Consider the following 24884-nt stretch of genomic DNA (forward strand, 5'->3'; position numbering starts at 1 on the left):
GCGGTTGAGTTCACCGAGGCGCAATTCGTGCAGTACTGGTAAAAAGTATAATAATATATAGATATTAGTCATCATTGATAGAAGAGTTAACGATCGGAGTGATACACGCTGATATAAAAAAACTAACAACGAAAATGTTCTGCTACGTATAAAATTCGATGTGTAAAATGTTAGTACATAGACAAATACATACTTCACACACACTCAACACATTCAGAAATATGTAGCTCCAGTAATTAAAAACCTAACAAAAATGTAAAAAAATGAGCTTCTAACTCCCTCGGTGAACCAACCAATAGAAAAGGTATTTACACAAATAAATTGTTCGCAATGAATCTGAAGATAGTTGTAAATTTCGCTTCAAATTTTACGCCATTTTTATTTGAATTTATTTTGGTATTACGTGTGAAAGCTGCCCGGTAGTCAAACGGGTGTGTTTTGTAATAATTATCGATCGACAGTATAGGTTGTATGTTCGAACAACTATTGAGTTTCAATGGGGTCAAATAAAATTTTAAGAACGTATTTTTGTGAATTTTATTCGTAATTTTCCTTATCCTTTAGTATAAACATGAGTTTTAACTCGATAACAGTATAATACATGCTTAAATAGTGTTTTTCTTACCTATTTTGTCAAAACAACATTCGAAATGTTGTTAATATAAAAATGGTTATTTTCACTTGGTTTCAGGGAACATAAAGTACCATTTAAATATGAAAAGATTCTTGTCTAGCTCCAACTCGGCTATGCTCAATTGTTTCAGTCTTTTTTCCACGCTCTGTAATACTGCCAGTTCAGGCGGTGTCAGGGTTTCTTCCACCTGAAATGTATTTCAAAGATTTATGTTATTGTCATACACACCTCGGCTTATAATTCACAGTAGTGCTTGTTCTGTGCATTATAAACTGAGTTCTATGCTTGTACACTAGGAGTAGTTACTAGTGTATAAGTATTTGTGCAGATGCAGGTGTACTCACTATTCCTTCACTCTCTGTGCCCGATGGGACGACAATCCGATACGACCGGAGAGAGATCAGGCGCAGGACCGACATTTCCATGCTTTTTGATGCACGCGTGTATTAATCATTAATTATTTCTATTTCAATAGTTATGTTTCTATATATATAATACGCATATAATAATATAAGTGAGAATATACTGACATCGTCGATGTTCTGCTGCGGCTCGCCGCGCAGACGCATGCCGTGCACGATGGTGGCGACGCGGCGCCGCTTGTCGCGCAGGCGCGCGTGCTGCGTGCTCTCGCGCGAGTGGCGCCGGATCACGTTGTGCAGCGAGCGGTAGCACATCTCCAGCGCTGACTGCGCTACCTGGTATTATTGGTAATTTTAATTATATTTATCAACAATCAAGAAACTCTAAGGCTAAGTTCACAATCTTGGCAATAATGAATAATGTAATGCTCAATCAGAGTATCATTAAGCTATTCTATTAACATTTATTTATTTGTACATAATATATTGAATAGGTATATAGTTTGTACATGTGTAATGTAGGTAAATAAGTATTAAAAGTTATTAACTCAATAAAAGTATCCCTAAAAAAATAACATTTTATTTTGGTGCGAGAAATAGATCCCTCGAAACGCAACTGAAACCTAGAGACATATAGCAAGACTTTAGATTTGTTTTATGTATTCAATACTCACGTCATGTAGATTGATGTGATACAAATAAATTGCTTTCGCTAATCCGCCCGCCGAAGCTGCTTTCCGCATTGGCTGAAAACACAATATTTGCTTCATTATATCAAAACATAATGTAGGTACAGAATTCACCAGTGAAACAGCGGCTTGTCTTAGCCACGAACTTTAAGAAATAATATAATGTAGGTATATTACCTGTACACTAATAAAGTGTTCTTCTAACAGTTTGTATGTGAGCTGTTTACATTCCTTGTTCACTAACATGGCGTTTTTCTGTATGTCGTCTTCTTCTATATACTTTCTTGAACGAACTAACCTGTAAAATGATTTACTATAAATTAACTTTTTCTTGCTATTTTGCCTATTTTTCTAAAATAACATTGAAAAGAATGAATGATCATCGACATATACAGTGTAGCTCATCTTTTATTTATTTATTTGCGGCGCATTCATAGACATACTCATTTGTTTTATAGGATTTTACAGGAATCATTAAAATTGGTACCACTACTAAAGTATTACTCACTAAGGAATCGATAATTTTAGGGTAAAATTTTCGCATAACCAATAAAATTTTGATCTACTCATTTATTTAAAAAAAGTACTGCCACATCACAAACATTTAACAATCGATAACTTAAACTACTTTTTTAGTTTATGGCCTGATGCCTGATGATCCGTACCAAATGTGATTTTGAGCACAAGTACACGGATGTATCCCATATTGTTTCTGTATTTCCATCCCCCACTGATTTAAAAATATATTTGCACTACTGAATTGCAGTTACATACAACTAGGGGAATCCCAACTCAAAATTAATATAAGATTATCATACCTAAATATCCTAGCAGCCTTAGAGCCCAGCCGCTCGGTGACGAGATGCTCCAGCGCGCAGACGACGAGGTGCAGCGCGGCGCGGCGCGTGCTCACGGCGAACTGCCCCGCGCCCGCGTCACCCACGCGACGGACGAACCCGCTACCACTCTCCTCTGCGGGGAAATAGTGGGGTCATATGTAGATGATTTTATTATAAAGGCATAAGAAAATAAAGAACCAACCTCTCGAGTATGAGGGCGCGGGTTCGAATCCAGGTCAGGCAAGTACCAATGCAACTTTTCTAAGTTTGTATGTACTTTCTAAGTATATCTTAGACACCAACGGCTGATAAAAAGGTGAAGGAAAACATCTTGAGGAAACCTGGACTATATAGTCTGAGTCTCTGTTTATAATTATTTTTTAGTAACAGTTTCCCGTAGCTAGACCCGCTGCCCGGGGATACCAACAAGCGTATCCAAACATAAATCTGAATATAGCCTTCATGTCAATTAATTCAGCCATGCTAAAGAAACATTGAAACTCGTTTTTGAAATTGTAATAATGAAATAAATGGATCTTTCTAATTATTGCTCTAAAATTTGCTGTTGAAAACCCAACTCTAGGCTAAGTTGACCTTAGTATACAATCTTATAGCATTGTCAATCGTCACAGGGTAATGTTTACCTAGGATAATGATGCATTTCTGTAACAGTATTGTATCTGTTATTTTACAATAAACAAATTATATATTTCTGTGTGCAATAAACTATGTTTAATAATAATTCCCACTATATTTTTTATTTATCCTTAAATCCCTGCACTCTCAACATACCTAAAACCTTAAGATACTGATCAACGAACTGATGCAGCGTTGGCCTGTCGGCTGCGACTCCTCGGCACCGCTCTTTCAGCTCGATGGCGCAGAGGGGGCTGGATTCCGGCGCCCACGCTGGGGACCGAAGGTACATTTGTTCTAGGAGGAACCGCATCAGTTCACCCGCTGGAAGATAAATATAAATGTGGATTTATAAGTAACAAAAGTAACAAGTGTGTGCAAAATTTCACCCTAATCAAAGACCGGGAAAAGGGTCAAATTAAGTTTCCAAGATTCTCTAACATACATAGTTACAAGTGAAGCTAATATAAGCGTGTTAATAATAAAAAGAAAACAATTTTTTCCAAAGTTTGATTTAAATTCCTCACCATTATCATCAATACGACGCGTGATTGCTTTGATCATAATTTCATCTCTGAAGTCAAGGTGAAATCTATCGTAGTTCACTCTCCAATAAATATCTGTAAAATATAATTATACAATCTTTAACAAGAAAAATTATGTGACCAAACATCCAAATTGAGAACCTCCTCCTGTCTGGGATGTTGGTTAATAATGTTTTAAATTGTCAGTTTATTAAATTACTATTCTTTCAAAAACTTATAATATCCAAAAACTAGACTAGTTTTTAGACAAATTATTTCCCCATATTGAATATAATATATATTTGCACAAACTCTGAACATCAATTAATTCCAACACAAATGCGACTTTAAATTCCACCAATTCAATAACATTTATTTAAAAAAAATCGTAATAATTAAAAACTCACTATCATTAATGTCGCTAATACTGCCAGTATTCATAGCCTGCACCAGAGCCCTAGTATCCAGCTCAGGTACTATAGTAGCCACGGGTACCAGGGTCGGGATCTCACTGCCTTCCTTCAACTCGGCTACAGGAGCTTGCTGGATGTAGCCAGCTGTTACTAGGCTTATGAACATGTCTTTTAGACTTATTATTGTTATGTTCTTTTCCTGGAAATAAAGATAGGTGTTTATTAGCATAAGAGTTTAGACTGATTGTCAAATGAAATTGTTTATTAAAAGATGAAAAATCATCAAGTCATAGCTATCAAAATCTGGTTATCATGGTCATCTAACTATAATAATATTGTGAAACTTAAGAATTTGTTTGCTTGAATGCCCTGATCTCAAGAAGTACTGCACCAATTTGAAAAGTTCTTGCAGACAAACTAGGCATAGAATGTTACATTACGATTTGGAATGGTTTTTATTTCATAATTTAAATATGGAGTTCATGATTTAACAAATATTCTAGTTCCATGCAATATTGTGTAAATATTCCCTAAAATCATCATCGCCATGTGAATAAGTGTAAAATACTCACCTTGTCATCCTTATACTTCATGGCCAGTGTAAACAGCAGCACGGTAGCAGTGCAGGTGGCTTTCTGCAGCAACTCCTCAACTAGCAGCTCAGCCTCGCTGCCAAACTTACTCTTCATCTGAAGGAGATACCTGACAAATGTGTATGTTTTTTTATTTACAATGATAACAGTTTATGAGGTTGATGTATTTTCGTTTTTTTATTTAATTTAATTGTATGATGAAATACTGTGCACACAACAAATAGGAATATTTTCTATTACCAAAGAACTGATAAAAACCTGAGGAGATATTGTAAAGCTGAAGAGTTTAGTCGCACACTACAGGGCAGATTCGAAAAAATCAGTCCAATTACATAGCCCATTTATCAAGGAATCCTGTAGGCTTTTATCCAGTTGTGGGATGAAGGTGAAACCATTGCCAGTAACTAGACTATCAATAAACATTGATCAAAATAACACAATCTTTTCTTACCTAGGATATCTGATGAGAAGGAGTACATTATCGGGAATCAATTTGTAGTCAGCTATCACTTCATTGGCAGAAGGTTCAAATGTAGCCAGGTCAAACTTGAGCAGAGTACGAAGACAATCTATCACCTGAAATAAAACATTTAATCATATCAACTGAATATGTATTTAAATCTTTTAGAGAACTCATAGTATAAAGTATATAACAACATTTATCTTCTATGGGACCTACTTTAGAAGATTAATTTTCTATCTGCGGTTCAAATGTATATAATGTATGTGTATAATGTGAATTATGAAGAATCTACCATTATAAATAAATATAGAAAGCTATAATGTACTCTCTTTACTGAATAACATAACCTATAGATACTAAGATTTTGTTGCTTATTACCTGGTTTCGAGGAAGGCCAGTGGTCTTTACTATCAGACCTATGGGCTTGCTGCCATATGTGAATAGATCGTCTCCCACTTTTTGCACTAATTCACCAAAATATCGGTGCAAGATCACCGACACAACACGACCCAGCTGATGCGACATTTTCTATGAATATTGACACCTAAATTTTATAAAAACAAGATATAAACTACTTATATATACTAATTAACGCATCAAGACATTTAGTTTAATTCATTTTTGGGATTTAGTTGATATAACTTGCTTTAAATATGAAAGTTATAGGTTATGATGTTTTATTTACAAGATTTTCACTTCCATTTCTGCCAACCTCAAGTAAATACAAATTGCAAGTCTCACAACATGACGATAGTTTCATTCATTCTTCCGTTTCCGGAAAAAAACCGTAATCATTTTTTTAAAGGTACACACATCTTTATATTATAAATTACATAAAGTACCTAATTAAATTTGAGTCTGGGTCTATGAATTATGATCTCAAGTGAGGGCACAAATAAAGTTGCTTAATTTTATTAATATAATTATTTTTTTTTGCTTGAAATGAAACGTAAGCCTTATAGAATATCCGGTGAACTCCCGGTGAATTACAGTTTATAAAGACCGACATAAATAAACAGAAAGCAGATTAGTTCCGCAGTGAGCACACAATACTTTTTGTATATAGGTTTGTGTTAGCGAATTGTGATTTCTGATGTGTTTAAAACTCGATAGTCGATTGTTATAAAACAATAAATAAGTTCTGGTTAAATAATATCAAATATATGTCGGAGCAATTTATTTTCATATGTTTTAATTATCAGTCTTTGTAAACTACATATCGTCAACTGTCAATTCTTTACAAAGAAAGTGCAAGCAAAACAAAAAGTTACAATATTATAAATTAGATATTTTGTAACAAAAAATGAACATAGAAAGTGCTGCTGTAAATATTCTTAAACGGGGTGTCGAGTTGGACACGAAGAAAAGATACACAGAAGCGCTAGTATGTTATCAAGAGGGGCTACAAATATTGGTGGATAAAATAAAAGGTAAATATTCCTCTGTTTACTGTTATTAAATTTTTATCTAACTGTAAAAGCTAATAACAACATTATAATTAATTTATTTGGTTTATAATAGGTGAGAATGACGATTCCTCTAAGAAATACCTAAGAAAGAAAGTGGAAGAGTACATGAACCGAGCAGAGACAATAAAAAAGTTAGTTTTACAACAAAAGGAGGCTGGACAGTTCCATGAACAAGTGCACATAGAGAATAACTCTACGGGTCACAGTTACAAAGCTTTATTTGGTAGATTTTTAGATGAAGAAGTACGTTATGTATCTGTGGAGGACCCTTATATAAGAAGTTTTCATCAGGTTTGTAGAAAAAGATTTATATTGTTAAAATTTTACCCTAATTATCTAGTCATAAATTCAATTTATTATTATAAATATTAATATTACAGTAATTTAGCCATCTTTAAAAGTATCATTATAGTCAGAATCAATTATCACATTGCTTTGAAGAAATAACACTTGTAAAACTGTAATTTTATTTCCAGTGTCAGAATTTCCTAAGGCTTTGTGAGCTATTAGTGCGCTCATGCACAAATCTTCAGTTAATAGAACTGATTACATCAAAAGATGGCAGATCGGAGGGAGATCAAAGGGAGTGGTTTGTAAACCTGAGCAATGATCTGGCAAAGTACAAGATAAAATTGATTGTACAATTCTCTGAGACCTTACATGACCGTCAGATTACGTAAGTCTTACTGTCTTTATTTATTTTATAGACATTGTTCCTCCCAGAAACTATTGTGTTCAGAGGGATTCCCAGTTATATATAATTCTCTACTAAAATTAGCCTATATAATAGAAGTTACATAAAAAATATTGAATTCTCTTTTAACAGTTTCTGCCTCTATGTAGCAGATTATTAACCTATGTTATCTAAATTTCCATTTTCTAATTTTCAGGTTAAGTTCTGGCTGGATAATAAAAATTGGCAGGGGCTTAGACTATTTCAAACCACCAGAGAACAAATTTTGTTTAGGTGTCTATGACTTGGATCTACGAACGTGCCACGAGACTACCGTGGACATATTCCATTCTAAGAATGTCAAACAATCTTATGGATGACATTTAGTTTTAGTGAATCTTTGATGCTTGCTTATTATAAGAGAAAATAAATCATTTTACAATGTTATGTGTTCATTTCTTTATCAATACAAGTCTTGCTTTATTTATATTAATTTACTAACACCTTATTTCAGATAACATAAGGTCTTTCTCAACAAACCCACTATATTAATGTGGTCATTAACTTATTAGTTTTGTTAGGGTACTTCCCAGTTTCTGTGTTGCAATACAAAAAATATTAATTAAACAATCTTGAAAAACTAGATACCTATAGTGAATTATGTTTTATTGGACTTATCCTCAAATCGTCAACCAAATAATTATGATTCGATCTAAAAATTATTTGCTGTTAAAAATAATTTTACAAATTGCAACTGGCCAGCAAAGAAAAAAGTAGTCTTCTGGGTTTCATACTTCTAAATTGACAAATTTAAGTCAACATTGAGTCTACTTGCCATTAACCAAGAATAGAATAGAATAGAAAAAATACTCTGTTACCGCTAGAATTTTAAATACTTGATATTATAATTGAATACATATTTATTGTTAAACTAAGCTCTAGAAATCCTTACGTTATGGATTTGGATCCGCCAGATTTCGCACAGAAGTTTGTCTCTTACAATAAATATTTGTTTGTGGATATGCATAAAGGCATATTACTTGCGATATTTATGTTTACGCTCATTATTGTTTGCGCTTTCCGCAATATGCTCGAAGTTGAAAGGGTATGTATCACTCGCCGTATGATATGTAAAATACATAAGATTCGGACTATAAGGGCTTCATCACACTAGCGATTGCGAGATTTCCTTGTTTTCCTGTAAAGGTACCTATTTGCTACTCTTCTACCCACAGCCGCTAGTGTTATAAGGCCCTAAGACAGACGCTTTGTAGTTTTTAATTTTATGCGATTTTTTTATCATCACGCCCTCTTCGTGCGTCTAGCTTAATGTGTCAACAACTGAGACCTGCATTTGTTTGTTTTCGGTGCAGACGCAGAAATCTGTACGTTGACTCATGTTCGAATGGCAATATAATTACGTTGGTGTAACAGAGCCAGGCATGCAGAGGTCAATGTACGAAATTCTACGCGTTCCGCGGTACATTTTAGCTATGAAAAAAACTTTTTTTTTCAGTTGCTGGTGTGGCTGTTCATAGTGTCCTTCATTCTGTTCATGTCTAAAGTGATAAAAACTCCTAAATTATATTCTTTATGGAATATCAAACCTCCGAATCAGAAGGCGAGACGGTAACCCGAAGTGGGAACTATTCAGTATTTCTGTTGCTAATATGGTTTGTATTTGTACTATAAAGGGTACTATACCTACTTTGATGTAGGTAGGTACCTACTTGAGATTTGATTATGAGTATAGAGAGATAGTTTTCTTATTTATTAAATATGTTCATGGTTTGAATTCGTTGTCTTTTTCGTATAGCTTACAGATTACAGAATACATCGTTGTTGCTTACCTATAGTTGTAATCGGAGCTACGTCTAGTATACGCATAGTAGTAACCCGTTCCTGGTGGTTAGCTACTATTGCAGCTACAAATGTACTTGCAACTAAATCGTAGTATAATAATAACAGTTTGTGTGTGTTACTAATTAACTATTGAGACAGTGGGTAAAAAAATAACACTGGTTTAAATGGACAATATACTTTATTAGAAACAGATAACAGTGGCGGTCGCCGCATATCGCAATTTCTTTACAAACCTTACGTATTATACATTAATCATACATCGGTACATCACTATACATGTACGTCACTAGGGTTTACGATAAATTGAGGTGGTATCGATGCTTACAATAAAGTGTTGTCAGTGATGTGATAAATACAAATAAAACACGTAATGAATCCATCGGAATATAAAACAATAAGCTAGATAAGGTGATTCACACACAAGTCAGCGGTAAGTTGGCGGTGTAACGGAACTCACGGTGAAATCTCTGAAATCCAGTCAAACTTTTTATACTAACACCGCTGGACCGCGCGGAGTACCGCTTATCCGGAATCGTGTGTCGTGTGAATCGCCTTAAGTTTTATAAAAAAACAGCATTTCATTAAAGGTGTGTATTCCTTTTACATTCTATTTAAAAAAAACTGCTCAAGTACATCCACATAAGTTCACAATACGGGGAAGAAAACCGTTGGTTATTTTCTTCAAGTTTCTCTAAAACATCATCCATACAAGAGCATGGGAAGCAAGAAAGCATCTTTACATCGGTAAACAGCTCTTTCATAATTTTAAAATGCACTTGATTGGACAAGGCTTTAGATTTTGGAAATATATAGGTATTTTATATGCCTCTGTTTTGTATTCTAGGATTCATTGAACTTAAAGAAATAATGCCTTTAAAAAGAGTAACTATACAGCTAGGTATACGAATGATTAAAGACTAGTCAAAGTAATTTCACGATAGTATGGCCTCTGGTCTAAACTATTCAACATAAATAGTAAAACAATTAAGTAGATAAAAGCTATTTACAAAGCAGTATATGTACTTATGGTAGCTTTAAAATTTTATATACAGCAACACTTTTATGTCAAGTGGGAATTTATGGCAATACTTTAAGAAAACTTTTTTATTTTATTAAAATTCGAAACTAAGGCTAATGTTTTGTATACCTACTCAAAATATTTCATGGTGAAGTAGGCACCCGTGAAGGTAATTTTATTCTAGTGTTCATTTTATTTTTAATACATTTCGAGACGTCTAATAAAATTGAGTTTCAATTCGAAACTATAAAATGGTTAAGTTAAACACTTAAGTTTAAGTCGCAATTAAATATTTTTATACAATTCAGTCTCAAAATATGAATTCGAGTTTGGTTAAAATTTAATTAACCCCGTCAACAATCGATTACGACACTATACACTTTGGATCCATTCGATTTAATAGCCATCAATCAAAATAAACCTTCCTAGGGGAGGATTCTTTTTAAAGGCCATAAGAGTCTAAACTCATCATAATATTAAGTACAATCATTTCCTAACCTCAGGCCCCGTCCATAAACATATCGATACAATCGAGTAACAATCACTCGATTCAAAATCGATTCCTCGCTAATCTAAACGTAACTCTCTTTCTTAGCCGAAAACAGCATGAGTGACTCCATAAGATGTGGTCTGATCATGTCATTGATATCCTGTTCATCATCAAAGGCTTCTGGGTTGTGTTTGTATATAGTCCTGAGGGCTTTCAGGCAGTGTATGAGGGTCTGGTCGGGGTTGGTGTCCAGTAGGGGGCGAGTTCTCTGGAGCCTTACCAACTTGGTAAGGAGGGAGACGCCCTCTAGTTGCACGATTTGGTGAGCCACGTCTGGGATAACTGAGAGCCTGTGAAAAAATAAATTATGGGTGAGTTATAAACAAAACTGGTAAAGTTTAGGTTGTCTTTTTTTGCTCGATTGCTAGAGGAGTGCGGTGTTATTAAACAAGCAATTTCTTTTATTTAAACATCAGCTCGTCTCTGCCCACTCGATAGTGTTCCTGAGCGGATTGGTTGGTTGTTTAAAGACTTCTTTAGTTCACTCCGCTTTGTTGGACTCTGGGTTTCAGTAGTAAAAAGTATCTCCTTTGGTAGGTTTAAGCCATTTACTTTGTTCTCACTACTGTCAATAAAGACAGCAGATACTTCGTTAAGTCCACCTTTTATAACAAGATGGTAAGCGGACTGAAGCCCAGACTCCACTAAAGCACTTTAGGGTTTGGAGATCTAATATTTGTTAAATAAAATGCCAGCATGAAGATATATTTACCTAGAAATAGCTTCAGCAGCATGGCAGTGCAGCCGTGCCTGCGCGCGCAGCTCGTGGTGGCGCGCGGCGGCGAGCGGCGCGGCGCGGCAGAAGCACACCAGCGCCGCGCGCGCCGCCGCCGCACGCGACAGCGATAACACGCAGCGAGGGATGCGCGAGAGAGATGCTAGGAGAGACGCTGTTTGTTCCTGCGAAAAAGAGATTTTGGTTATGCTTGGTTGTGTGATGGTAGGGGTTACATTTATCCTAGGCCCAGCAGCTTGGGGTTAGCAGCTTGAGAGAGTTTTTTTTTGGAGAAAATTACATAATTCCTACAACCGATAGGTATGTTTTTAACCACTTTTAGTATAGAGATAACAAGTAGAATTGCAATATTGAATCTTTGAACATAGTCGAGTATGAAATTCGATTTAGACATTTCATGTTCCGAAAATAGATGGCGTTAAAAAAACAGTTGTCAGTCACACTAATATAGAGTTCTCATAACAGTATACATATACTATTAGAAAAATCAGTTTTTTTTTGTGTTATCCTCATTATAAAAATATTTGCTTGTTCAACTTACTTGCAAAAACACAGAGATATTAGGTCCCCTTCTCTTCACGGCTTCTAGCAGTTTCTCCACAGTCCTATGCTTCGTTATAACCTCCACTATATCCGACTTGGCTGTGACGTCATCCTTCTTCTCCAGTTCGAGTTCTCGTACCAGGTTCACCAGGCACGCGGTGCAGAGGAGAAGAAGTTGACAGCAGTCCGTGCGGGAGAGAATACCTGGAGAATTTAAAAGAAAATGTAATGAATTAGAAAGGTTTTCTATATGAAACCATAGACCTATGTTCTACTGGATATTTCAGTTTTAGTATGGGACTGAAAGAATTTGTTTCCGATTTTTTTTATTATAGTTTTAAAACTGTTTTTAAAGTTGTTTTTTTAAAGCTTTAGTTGAAGCAAACGTGGACGAATCAGGCATTACAATTTCATATTAGATAGGTACATAAGGCAAGAAAAGTTGTTTGATGACTTTGACTTTGCAAAAATATTTTTATATATTTTGTCGTATATTGTTTTTTTTTATATATTTTGTCTACTTGTATATTTTTTAATATTTCTACATCAAGAAACCAATAAAGTTACGCATAAAATAAAAACTCACATAATATCTATGATCTCAAACAGTTTTTTGCACTAGTTTACGTATTATCTAATTTTGTATTCGCGTGCCAATCCGGTTATTGAAGTGGAAAATTGATTTTGTTTTTTGGAGCATATCAAATAGTTTTTTTTTGTTAATAAAGTTAGTCATGTTTCTATTATTTAATTGTTCTACGCACAGATAATACACCAATCACCATTGTACATAGGTTTAGTACTGAGTATTTTTATTTAGACCTTTATCTATCGGAATTGTTAATGGTACATACTAAGAGCAAGTAGCGAATAATTTTATGTATTAAACTCTTCAGGAATTAAGCTTAATATAATAGGCATTTTTTTCCATATGGTGGAAAATTTCCATTTTCAATTTCACTATTCCAAGAATGCATTACACGAACCAACTTCAAAGTTTCACATTTTCTAAACTAGATGGCGCTAGTAGTATGCTAGTTGCAACTTACCGGTAATGTTTTCAATGATAGAATTCAGGTACAGATGCATCTGTGTGAGGTCGTAGTGGCCTCGAAGCCATGGTGCGGTGATCTGAGTGAGCACGGTGATGGCTTCTCGCATCTGAGGCTCAGGGTTTGATTGATCGGACAGAATGTCTGAAATTATCTCGATACCTCCTCCCTAGAAAAGATAAATAAGAAGTAAGCTATCAGCAGTTAGCTAAAAATGCAAGGTGAGAGCTTGGTTCGACAAATTACCAAAAAAAATAACATTAAAGTTGCCATGAAATCGGAAAGGCTGGTTGGTAGGTATATAGTGATGAAATGATTTGAATTGAAGACCGTAAAGCCATATCAAATATTTGCCAATAATACGCTCATGATTATAGGGGAAAATAGACACCGTAGAAAGGCTTACCTCTTCAAACTGTTTGACAGCGTCCCCAGTGACACAGACCGTCGCAAGCGCACGTAGAGACAGCGCCTTTATAGAGCTCTTGTTCGATTCTATGATAGCCGTCAACAATGCTCGAGGGACCGCACAATCCACAAATGGTAGCTCAGTTATATTCTTCATGATTTTCGTACATTTCTCGTGTAAAGAACTCTCTGTGTTGTCACTTAACATCGCCAAGTGACCAATAGACGTTAGAGTACTCTTCAGAATCATATCCGAAGGTGGTTCCTCAATTATCGATACCAAAGTCTGTGGGAAAGTAAAAGAATGCGTTATGCACGAATTTAAGAAAGTTTTTTATAAGATCGAATATCGTGAGATCTTTAAGATGATTATGATGTGAAAATCCGGTTATTAGTCTGAATGATCGAACAATACAATTTTGCAAATGTTATCTTTATATTTTGGGACTAGATTTTGGAAACTGGATTTTTAAACAAAAGAGTCGTTTACCTTCATCTGTTGAACAAGCACAGCTTTGGTAGTCTCTAAGAAAATCTCGATCAACGTATCCAAGTGTTTCAAGACTAGGCTCCACTCGGGGCTGGTCTCATTCAACTCCACCTTCACATCTTCTCCAACATCGATCAGCTTTTGTAGATACAGCTGTAGGGACTTCTTGATCTTATCCCATCTTTCTGGAGTCTCTCCAGGTGGCTTCGTGTTCAAAGTAATGCTGTGAGCTAGCACGAACTCATTGATGTTCGCAACCAACAAGCAGATTTGTTCCTCACCAGGTTTCTGTGCATCAATTTGCCTGAAAAGAAAGTGTTCTGCATAATCGAATCACGAATGAGTATGCTAATTTACCAGTTATTGTGAAAAGTGCGTTTCCGTAATTGGTGTGGATGAAGCATAGTGAAATGAAAATGATTATTAATTTCTTTCTTTACCGTGAAAGTTGCAATCGGGAAGTCGATTAGGTACAACTCTATCATTATCTTCGATTAGATTATGGTAGTCGAGTCGATAATGTATTCAAATTAATTATTAATCAATTAGCTTCTTGGAAACAGGATTTTTAATGATGACGATGTAGAATTAATGTATTTTTAGTTTACTCAGGTAATAAATCAAGCTGTAAATGATATCTTACCTTAGCACATCGCTATACTGGTGCACTATAATCTGCCCATGTGTTTGCACCTTCTTTATATTCCCAGTGATGGTTGCCGAGCTTGCTGACACCAAAGCTTTCATCTCAGCACCCAGCGGCTTGCTCTGCAGTGTCGTCATGCACTCATTCTCACAGGATCCCACAAGGTCACATAGCCAGTATTGAACTGGTTCAGGCTTTCGATCGCAAAGCCTCTCGAGACAGGTCTGGTCTATCGAACGCTCTCGATACAGGATCTCATCTCGATTGTTCAGCACTATCCTGGAATGGTAATCGCTGTAAGCGAAATTGTTGTGTTAGTTGGCGTTGTTAGTAAGTTTGGAAGATTAATCTTTACAGAGATTTTTGAAGAAATCGGTCGTATGTGTGGCTAAGTGAGGAGAACCCTCAATTCAGAAGTCTTTAAATAAGAGCTGTGACGGACAGATAGAGTTATTTTCACATCAATGATAAGAAGAATTGGGACTAAAAAGTCCTTTGAATATTAGCGTAATTATTACCGATTGGTTGTTATATCGTCTGAAGTTTCGCGGTTAGTCGGAATGCTATTTTTGTATTGTTTGCGCGTGAGTTGAATTATCATTAGCCTGACTATAAATGTTATTGTACAATGTTTCCAATGGATACAATATTGAGCTCAATCGTTTAAATGGTTAGTAAATAACATGAATGACACCAGAGCTTAAACAGCCACAGTTAGTTAAGGGGTTTACTATATTCCTATACATATATGTATATCCTTCAGTGTAAAGTGTTGGTTCATAAGTAACTTTGAACAGTAATGAGTTTCATTGAATAAGGATAAGACAATACCTTTGCAACTTTTTGTTAAGTTAAAGGATATTTTTTAAGTGGTCGACCTTCGCAAATTAGTCTATATTGGACCAGTTTTGTCGTTCTATTAAGGCCATAAGTATTTAATAAGGAAAAGGGAGCCTTTAAAATGTGTCATTTAATTAAAAGCATTGCTTGAGGAAATTGTTTGTTTGTATTTAAATTCAATACGAAGTAGCTTTTTATCGTCGCGGTTAATGTTATTGTTAAAATGTTTTGCACTGATTTCGTTAATGGTTTAGGTATTTCTGATTCAGTCTGGTAAGAGTAGGAAATTAAAAATGGATGTAAAAATGTGTATAAGATTCTTACCCGCTATTAAAGTTTTCCAAAAGATTTACTCTTCTAGCACTCTTCCTATCACTATTTGGAATGTCTAAGAACTCATGAGGAGTCAGCATTTTAGGTGTTGATGTACAAGCCATATTTAGCTGGACGTCAACAAAATCCATTTCTCCTTTTAATTTTTCCCTTTTAGAATCATGTGTTAAATTCTTATTCGTATTAGAATCTGATTCATAAGGAGTCTTTTGTTTATCTTGGAACTGTGGTGGAGGAGTGACACGCCCATTTTTGAGAAGGTCCTCATCAGGTTTGTCTTTCACCTGATTTAAGTCACTCTCTGTACCCACCAGTCTCTCGTTATAATGTGGTATCAACATCTCTTCAGGATGCCCAACGATAACCCATTGGTCTTGATCTTTGGCCCGGGGTAAGCCAAGGGATGGAACTCTGCTTCCTGCCAAATGGCCACCAGCTAGACTATCCACAACTCCAGGCTTTTCCTTTTTGGGAAATATTCTGAACAAATCCTTTGCCCTATCTCCTTTCGTTGCCATCCGCTGTTTAGCCTTAGGTCCAGCTTTCTTAGTTGGCTTTAAATGAAGACTGTCCATGATATTTTTGCCGAGTATAGCTTTGGCGGGTTTGTGTACCTGCTCATTATCGTAAGATAAGTCGTTGTTTGGTAACGTTTCTTCATCGATGTATCCTAAGGAGTGATAGCCTTCCTGTATGTCTAAGATTTGCTGGTCTAACCTCTGTGCTTCGAAGTTCAGAGATTTGTTTAGCCTATTTCTTTGGAACTTTGGAGTTGTTGTAATAGGAATTGCTTCCTCATTAGATAAACTTCGCGCATATTCTACTTTAGATGCTGTAGTTCGCTCAGTAGGTACGTAAGATACATTTGATATCGGTGTACGTACTCTAGGTTGATTGTTTACTGCTATTTGGTTGTTATCTTCTAACTTCAAATATTCTAAACTGTCGTCAGATTTATTTTTACTTGTTTCCAAATCTTTTACCTTAGCTACTTTAATGACTTTGGTGCTATCGCTATCTGTACTAGATATGAATGACTTCTTCGCCGGATACTTTTTCGAGGGACTTATAACATTAATGTTTTTAACTGGTACGTCTTTGGTATCTTTTTGTATTGCACTTTTGTTTGCTATCTTATTCTCTTTGTTTATGTTGTTACTCGGAGGAGTCACTTTTATGTCTACTTTGTTATCGATTTTAGACTTGGGTTTGCTGTTTAAGTTATTGTTTAAAATATTTTTAGAGTTCTCTTTATTTGCTGTTTCGTTGTTTATATTTTTGGGTGTTGGAAACTTTTGTTCAGTTTTATTTACATTTTCCGTGTCTTTATCTTTTAACAGTTCCATGTGCTCCTCGTCTCGATGTATCTCGCAATACTTCTGCAGGTCATACGGAGTCTGTATGACGCTGCTGCTGCGGAGCCGCGGCTTCGGCGTCGGCATACCACAGCTGACATTGTCTTGCAGCCCCGCATTGTTAATCTCTTTACCTTTTGGCGTGTTCTGAAAACCAGCGGCTTGTTTCACGGTAATATCTTGATTGTTGTTTGAATCGCTACTGCTAGAAGATTTATTGTTATCTGTAGCCTCAGGTGATTGATAATATTGTGAGGGCGGAGGTGAGCTGTCTGAATCCGAGAATCCGGAATCTTGACTCTTGTGACTGCCGGGGCTACCGTGACGCAGAGGCCATTGATTTATCTGCATGGGTTGCGCGATGTCATCGGCGCTTTTGTTCTGTGGTTCATCGGGCTGATTGGCTATCCAATGAGGTAGTTGTGGCTCCCACTCAGGATCGTCTCGGGCGCGATTGTTTCGGTTCCACTCGGGTTGGGCCACCGGACTTCCTATGTTCGGCGGTGAATCACCCCACCATACTTTGCTGCGCGTTCGTTGAAAATTGGACATCCTGAAAAGAAAAAAAATATCAATAGGTAAATGATTCGTGAGAACAGCGTGTCTAAGGTGGTGGGTTTAATGATCGGTGTCAGTGACGTAATGTGCTGGTCCATTACGAGGAGTACCGGAGGTGCGTGCCCGCGACGCGTGACGCCCGGTGCCTTCGAGGCCAAATTATTTCGTATGTTAGGTTTGTTTTGTTTTTGTTTGATAGTCATGGGAATTTGGTACGCCTATTGTGTTGATTGCTGACAATACTAAAAGAAAAAAGTGGTAAAACAGAGTCCAAGGCGATATGACGTGCTTTTGAAATAATAATAATAGTGGCATATCACGAAAGTCTCCAGGGCCGGTCGGCAGATGTTAAAAACCGTTGCAGAGGCTATTGTGCACAGAATGCAAGGGCGTTCACACATCGACTGTGATTTCTCCCCTTCAATTCGCCATACGCATACAAATAACTCTAAGATTTTGTACGGTCCGATGAATCTTACAATAAATACTCTTACAATATTGTTTTTCGTGTGTAAATCTTCAAATAGCTTAAATCATCGCAATTATGTTATTGCAAACCAATAATAGAGGTGAACAAATATAGGGACTTAACCACACAGCCCTGTGGAAAAACATGTTTGCCATTTTAATATAAAATAGTTGATAACTTAATGTACATTTTCCAACATCTCAGTTGGGTAAAGTATGCCACGGTTTGCGGTTTTCTGACTCAACTTACTATCTGATTCATTGGTCTACTAGCTACCTACTCTACTAGAACATAACTTTACACTTTGTTTAAATAAATACATGCATACTTATACACACCGGGTGTTAGTCAGACAATGACTTTATGTATTCACTCATTGATAGTCATTTGATTTATTGAAGAATTGAAGACATGTGAATTGTGAATGCTACTAAATACATCATTATGTCACACTGTTTGGTCATTTATTATGCTAAATTCGGAATGCGTGGCTTTTATACTTTAAACGATCTTAGCATAAATCTCATAGTTTAGGTGTTTTCGACTTAAGAGTTCTTTATGAAAATGGGAAAAAATTGAGCCATTAAATGGCGTGGTAAATTATAACAAGATTATTAGCAATGGTAAGCAAGTCTTAAAACACATTAACGACTGACATGGGAAGCTTAGCGAGTTTCTAGCCAGGTCCAAAGGTCCAGGTATTACATAAAATGATCATTATTTCACATAGCTTGACGGTAGTTACTGCTCCACAGGTAGATGCAAATTTCCTACCATTAATTAATTGTTTATTCAGTCTGGTAATACCAATCACAGAGTTATTTAATCTGTGCTAAGTTCGGAGTTTAAAATTCCATATTTAAATTTTATGTTTCTTATAGGACGGATATTATGGCAATTGATTATTGCTATCCGATATATTTTGTTTAAACAGTTGGTTTAAAATGCAAACAATTCAGTTTACATATACATTCCTCAGGTTTAAACAAATAATTGATTTGATTGTAGCTACAAATATTGATGATTTTAACAGTATGCATACCAACTTCGTTTGAAGAAAAAGGTAGCATTATAAGTTATCTTATGAATGCCCATTTTTATATTCAAGAAACTAGGTACACCCAATTTAGTATGACATTCAAACATGTATATCAATATTTGGCAGAGTTTTCGATTTAAAAAGTCACAGCAATGTATATTACAGAAATGTCAAATCAAAGACATTTTAAAACATGAGAGTGCGTCATAAATTAACCAGCGGTTCTCAAACTTAGCATACAACCTCTAATATGTTGCAAAAGAAGTGTCGAAACTCTCATAATTAATACAAAGCTGTTAATAGCTTCAATTATAACCTTTTGCAATGAGGATTATGTCGTTAGACGGATGAATATTTACATAATACTTAGGGCCGATTTCTTAATTATTATTAGTTAACATGTATTTTTGTACGAACGTTGTCAAAACGTCAAACATATTCTTCAGGTAAAAAGTAGACAATTAGGCGAAGAATCGACCCTTTTTTCACTGATTCACATACCTATTTGAACATATTAAAAAAATAGTTATAGACAAGTTTCCGCATTTTATTATGCGTTGTAATTTGAAGTTTTGTCATTTTTAGATTTCACTATCATTCAAATAATTTGATGCAGTAACTAACATATTTTAATAATTTTGTTAAGGAGCCATTAAGGAAAATATTGCAATAAATAAAAATGCATAATACAGTGAGCGTTTAATTTATTTACCCACTTTCTCCTTTAATATGAACAGCAAATGATATCATTGAACACGAATTTTACATAAAACTAAGAAATGGGGAAAACCTGCATATACATATGTACAATATAAATTACGTATGTTATTCGGCTAGAATAGAAAATAAAGTTTCAACATGTTATTAATTCATAAAATATACGGTCCTTTACAAAAATGCGGGATAACGACTATCCTGCCTACATTGTTGAAAAACGAATTTATTTTACTATCTCTGTGTGCCATGCATAGGTCTGTATGTCACAAATGTGTATACTTTTTAAATATTTACGTGGTTTGTTTAGATTTAAAATCAAAGCTTTACTCGAACACATAAGTTCAAATATGTCCATACTTTTTGTGGAACTATCATATACAGGGCGATGCAAACTCATTTTTATATTCAAGTAAGCATTTTTATTAATGAAAGTAGCATGTTTTTATTTAAAAAAAGGCTATCAAAAACTTGACATAACCGGTTTTTCATCAACAAACAAACAAACAAAACACAATCACTATACAGTTTGACACTGAATTTTATCAATAAATTGACCTAAATAAGTAAGACCTACATGGTTACATTACAGGAACCTTGTGTTTATCACTGAGCCTTCACGATGTATAGTCTGTCAGCTTCCTACATTTTTACTGATACGCTTCAACGCTAACAATGGCTGATTACTTCAATGGGTATTGACTTTGAATATTTTAATTGAGTGTTAAAGGGCGAATATATTGAAAGGTTTTTTGGTATTTGATAGGTTTTTCTTTAGTCTACAATATGAGGCAAAAGCTAATATTTAAAAGTTGCAGTGGCACCTTGTGAGTAAAATTGAGGACATAAAACTTTCTACAATTTGATTTACCCATCAATAACTGCATTTTAGCATTTGTTACCGCAATTGCATTGTTTAACAATAAATATCAATGAAACACTTCACCAACTTTCTTCGTAAAACGAAACGGTAAATTACCATAGATAACTGTTTTTCGTGAAAACAAAAACGGAACGCGGCGTAAAACAAAAAAACTGGAATCAACGGGAGGTTGTAGCTAAAAACGAAACGTAACTTGAAGTTACAAAAAGTAAGGAATCTTCGTTTTTTGTGTATAAACTGATATAATATTTATAAGTGGAAATGATCGCGGATAGGGGAAAGCATGACTGACCATATCTACCGTAGCGCATTGACTGCGCTCCATTACACGCGACGACGTTTAACGATTAATAAAAAATGGTTTAACGTAAAATCATAATCTGATATAATAAAAATGTGGTAGCTAACTGTTTTAATATATACTGCACTAGTTACTAATCTATTAAACGAGCTTTGCTCTGATTCCTGAAGCCTGCATGCGTTATATCTCTAATAAAATCTTGATCAAGAATTTAATCTTGAAAACGCATGGTGATTAGTTTAATTCTGATCAGATAAATATATACCTACTCTTTCTGCCTGATATACATTCATATATCTCTGCAGTTGGAAAAAATTGTATCGAAAAAGATTTTTTTTCCTCTGATTTACTGTATCTACTTATATTTTTCTTGATTTTGAATCAGCCATCTTCTATTATAGCAGGGAAATACATGAAGTCCCTTTCTACAAATCCAAGCCAAGGATAGGTCATAGCTTTTGAGATGGTGAATGTAAAACATTCGAATGCTAAACACCTCGCTATTCAATTTGAGCAAATGATCTGTGTATCTGTATCGTAACCTTGTTTCTGAGAATTCAACGATTTCACCTGTATTTTTTTATTTTATGAAGCATGCATTCGTAATGCATTTACAAAAATCTCAAATCTTAGTTGAAATTCGGTACAGGCGTTTACTCCCTTAAAGAGTTGTACCCATCTCTTATCTTTCGCACCCACTCGTTGTGTGTACAGCTCATAAATTCCGCTGTGAAATATATGCTGGCACGTGCACCTGGTGTAACGGTCGCGTGTCATCTGCTCCCATACGCCACGCTCTGCCGCGCAGTATGGCACGCGCATGCGCGTCCCTGGCCTATCCCGCGCTCCAAATTTGAAATCGAACGGGAATTCGACCAGCCAGGTTTTTGCACCAATAACGGAATTTGGAACTCTCCTATTGGTGTACGTGATTCGGTTGACGCAATTTCTATTTTTAAATTATTCTCTTCGATGCAATATGGCCAGGTATTTAATTGCAGCGATTGGACAAAAACAATGCGTCTCGATTAGAAACACGATAGGCGACCATTAATTCAATTAAGTCCATTGACACAAAAACTATATGGAATGAAAACTGCTACCATTATGCAATGTACGTAAAACTGGATTGATGGGTGTTTTTGTAACGCTCACCTGTCAAAATATCAACAAAAGAAAACCGTTATAATTCACACGAAAGATCGATAATCGCGTAAGCTTCTTCCAGTGTTTTCATTTACGAAAAATGAACTCTATATCTCAAAACTTAAAGTCTAGAGTAGTGTTTACTGAGATAATAATATGTGTACTCCATGTAGTGATTTGATCTCTATGGTTACGGCCAGGTGTTGGCGCTTTTTGTGCGTGTGCGCAAGGGTCGCGATGGCGCCCGTACCGCGCCGGGAAACGATGCAACCCGCTCCATATATAGGGTGTTTAATATAGGTTATTGCATTTTTTACTAAATATAAGGGAATATTAACGTTAAACTATGTTATAAATTAAATATTACTGTTGCAAATTAAATACTTGTGTCTAATAAATCATATCATAACTTTACGTTAGTGAATCGTGGTTCTACAAGTAGTGATAAATATCCAATTGACACTTGACTAAATAAATTAAACCAATGTTTAATTAGAATTTTAGTCGAATTTGTTCAAGTATTTGTTATTATGAATCATGAACTGGATTTACGACACTAATTAAGTCAATTAATACTTAATGCTGTATCAAATTATGTGCCTACCTAGTAACTTGTTAAATAATTTCATGGTCAAATAACTCGATTAGCTTAGTGACATAATGGAATCCGTAGTATTTGAGACTTAGGATCAGCTTATTCAAAGCTTGATATAAATTATTATTGAGAACTGAAAAAGAAAACCGCTCCAAACTAGATCAAAAAAGTAAAATGACGACAATATATCAGAATACTGGTACTGTAAAAGCTTTTTTTACGTCTATTAACCTGAAAAGTAAAAGCATTACCGCAAAGTTACTGTATTTTTTACCGTACCGTATCAGGAACTGGTTATTTACAAGGACGCTGACGAACTAGTAAAATGTGCCACAGTGACAGTACTAAATGTTCAAGTCCCATCTACTATATTTATCGTATTTTTTTTATTACCTAAATTATTTATTAACGACAAGTAAATATGTACACACTATATAAACAAACTTAAACGACGTATCTGTATACAATATTAAAAATAAAATACAAAATATAAGAACATAAGTATATAAAAGAAATCGATCAGGCGTCGAAGTATTAAACTGTCCTCCGGAAACGTGCCCAGAAGACTGGCTGCATTGCCACGTTGAATGGCAATGATAATTCCTTGTCCAAAGAATAAGCCAGCCCTCTGGTCACGCGAATCTATCGTAATTAATTTACCAATAGATTTTCTGGCTAAGATTAAAGCAACATGCCTGCCCATTAGCAAACAGTTTATATGTAAATCAGTTAGTTTTGAAACGTAACAAGCAACCTGCTATCTATTAAGTGATAAATTATACTGTGATATTGTTAGCTAGAACAAATCGACGTTTTACAGGCGTGTGACATTATAATATATTTTCAGTATATGATTTGCTATTGTTCGAAGCTTGCGCAATCAAGAGTGAGCGACTGTTCTCGCAATATTAGTTGTCACAAATTAATTAGCATAGCTGTTGCGTTTAATATGACATTCTTTTATTAATGACTTCTAGTTTTTTCATTACGAAACTTTTTAAAAGTTAATCAATACTTAAATAAATAAAGAAATATTGTTGATTTTATTTATTGACGTTTTTTTTAATATTTAAAAATGTATTTTTTTTTTGTAAATATATTTTGATGTGAAGCACCCTGTATAAGATTAGGGTATCGGCCCATTACTAAGGGGTACCCCAAACGGTTGCTTACCGTTCCAAAGACATCTGCTCCTAACTCGATACTGTATGAAGACGGGACTTCCGTACCCTTAGCCGAAAAAAAAGCGATAGAAAGTATCTATGGAATTGTTATGGGGTCGAAAGCGACAGTGAATGGCAGATTTTATAATTGAACAAACTGGAGAGCATTCAGTTTGAGGGACTCAGAATCAATGAAAAAAATGATTGTAAGGTTAAAAAATGCAGACATATTAATATAGCTGTTGGTGAAGGCAGTTCAGTACTATCACACGACAATGTTGTTCACCTTGTTTTAGTATGCAAATCAATAGAAAATCCATTCTAACATCCTAGTATCTGATTTTACCATGCGAATGTATAAAACCTATTTAATATTTCAAATGCATTCCAAACCATTTAATATTCACATCAACGCAGTTTTTCTCCAGGAATTGGCGGGCATATACCTCGTTTAGCAGAATTTTAAATAAATAAAAAAAAGAACGATGGTCTGGTCTGTAAAAAGGTTTGTATCAGCACGAGCGAGACACGGTCGGTTGAACGAAGGGAGGTGTGTAAGCCACGCGTAGGTGGCATATGGCTGATAACGTTCCATACCTTTGCTTTTAAAAAACAGCCACGTGCCAGTGGTTAATTTCTTTTTAATTTGTGTTCTTTTTTTAAGTCAGTCGAGTATGAAAGTAGGGGTTGTTTTTTTAATGAGTTCATTTGAACTCTATGGTTGATTTATGCTCAGAAAATGTTAAGAAGGTTTAGCTCTTTGTTACGTCACTAATGTCCATAACCTGTAAGTTGCATGACTAACGTGCTAACTAGTCAGCCATTGTCAATATCGGTGGTAAGATGATACAACAAAGTTAATACATTACTCATATCCGTTGGAAGTT

At 35.3% G+C, this 24884-nt stretch overlaps 3 protein-coding genes across 5 annotated transcripts in view; 1 reads left to right on the forward strand and 2 right to left on the reverse strand.

Annotated features, from left to right (window-relative positions):
• Nucleotides 1-523: 523 nt before the first annotated feature.
• Nucleotides 524-5854, reverse strand: LOC110373286 (DNA-directed RNA polymerase III subunit RPC3). The gene is made up of 11 exons (XM_064039316.1): nt 5532-5854; nt 5142-5266; nt 4670-4799; nt 4092-4296; nt 3688-3780; nt 3317-3484; nt 2504-2657; nt 1863-1983; nt 1671-1742; nt 1165-1332; nt 524-821 (listed from the first exon to the last, which is right to left on the reverse strand). The coding sequence occupies exons 1-11, from the start codon at nt 5676-5678 to the stop codon at nt 678-680; spliced, it is 1527 nt and encodes a 508-aa protein (XP_063895386.1). The 5' UTR covers nt 5679-5854; the 3' UTR covers nt 524-677.
• A 400-nt stretch (nt 5855-6254) lies between these two features.
• Nucleotides 6255-7742, forward strand: LOC110373288 (MIT domain-containing protein 1). The gene is made up of 4 exons (XM_021330522.3): nt 6255-6583; nt 6675-6913; nt 7099-7298; nt 7513-7742. Exons 1-4 carry the CDS (start codon nt 6457-6459, stop codon nt 7673-7675), a joined length of 729 nt encoding a protein of 242 aa, XP_021186197.3. The 5' UTR covers nt 6255-6456; the 3' UTR covers nt 7676-7742.
• A 1575-nt stretch (nt 7743-9317) lies between these two features.
• The window catches only part of LOC110373263 (uncharacterized), a 38682-nt gene continuing 23115 nt past the window's right edge, over nt 9318-24884 (reverse strand). For 2 of the 3 annotated variants that reach the window (XM_049841236.2, XM_064039400.1), the window contains 8 exons: nt 15766-17682; nt 14599-14895; nt 13956-14259; nt 13464-13751; nt 13055-13226; nt 12004-12209; nt 11439-11626; nt 9318-11016 (listed from right to left, as the gene is read on the reverse strand). In XM_049841236.2, the coding sequence (XP_049697193.2) occupies nt 10749-11016; nt 11439-11626; nt 12004-12209; nt 13055-13226; nt 13464-13751; nt 13956-14259; nt 14599-14895; nt 15766-17681 (3639 nt within the window). In that variant the 5' untranslated portion in view covers nt 17682 and the 3' untranslated portion in view covers nt 9318-10748. The remainder of the gene's footprint in view (nt 11017-11438; nt 11627-12003; nt 12210-13054; nt 13227-13463; nt 13752-13955; nt 14260-14598; nt 14896-15765; nt 17683-24884) is intronic. The other variant, XM_064039401.1, reaches the window with a different exon arrangement.

Source organism: Helicoverpa armigera, chromosome 19 (genome assembly GCF_030705265.1).
Source record: "Helicoverpa armigera isolate CAAS_96S chromosome 19, ASM3070526v1, whole genome shotgun sequence".
In the NCBI taxonomy this organism is placed as follows: domain Eukaryota; kingdom Metazoa; phylum Arthropoda; class Insecta; order Lepidoptera; family Noctuidae; genus Helicoverpa; species Helicoverpa armigera.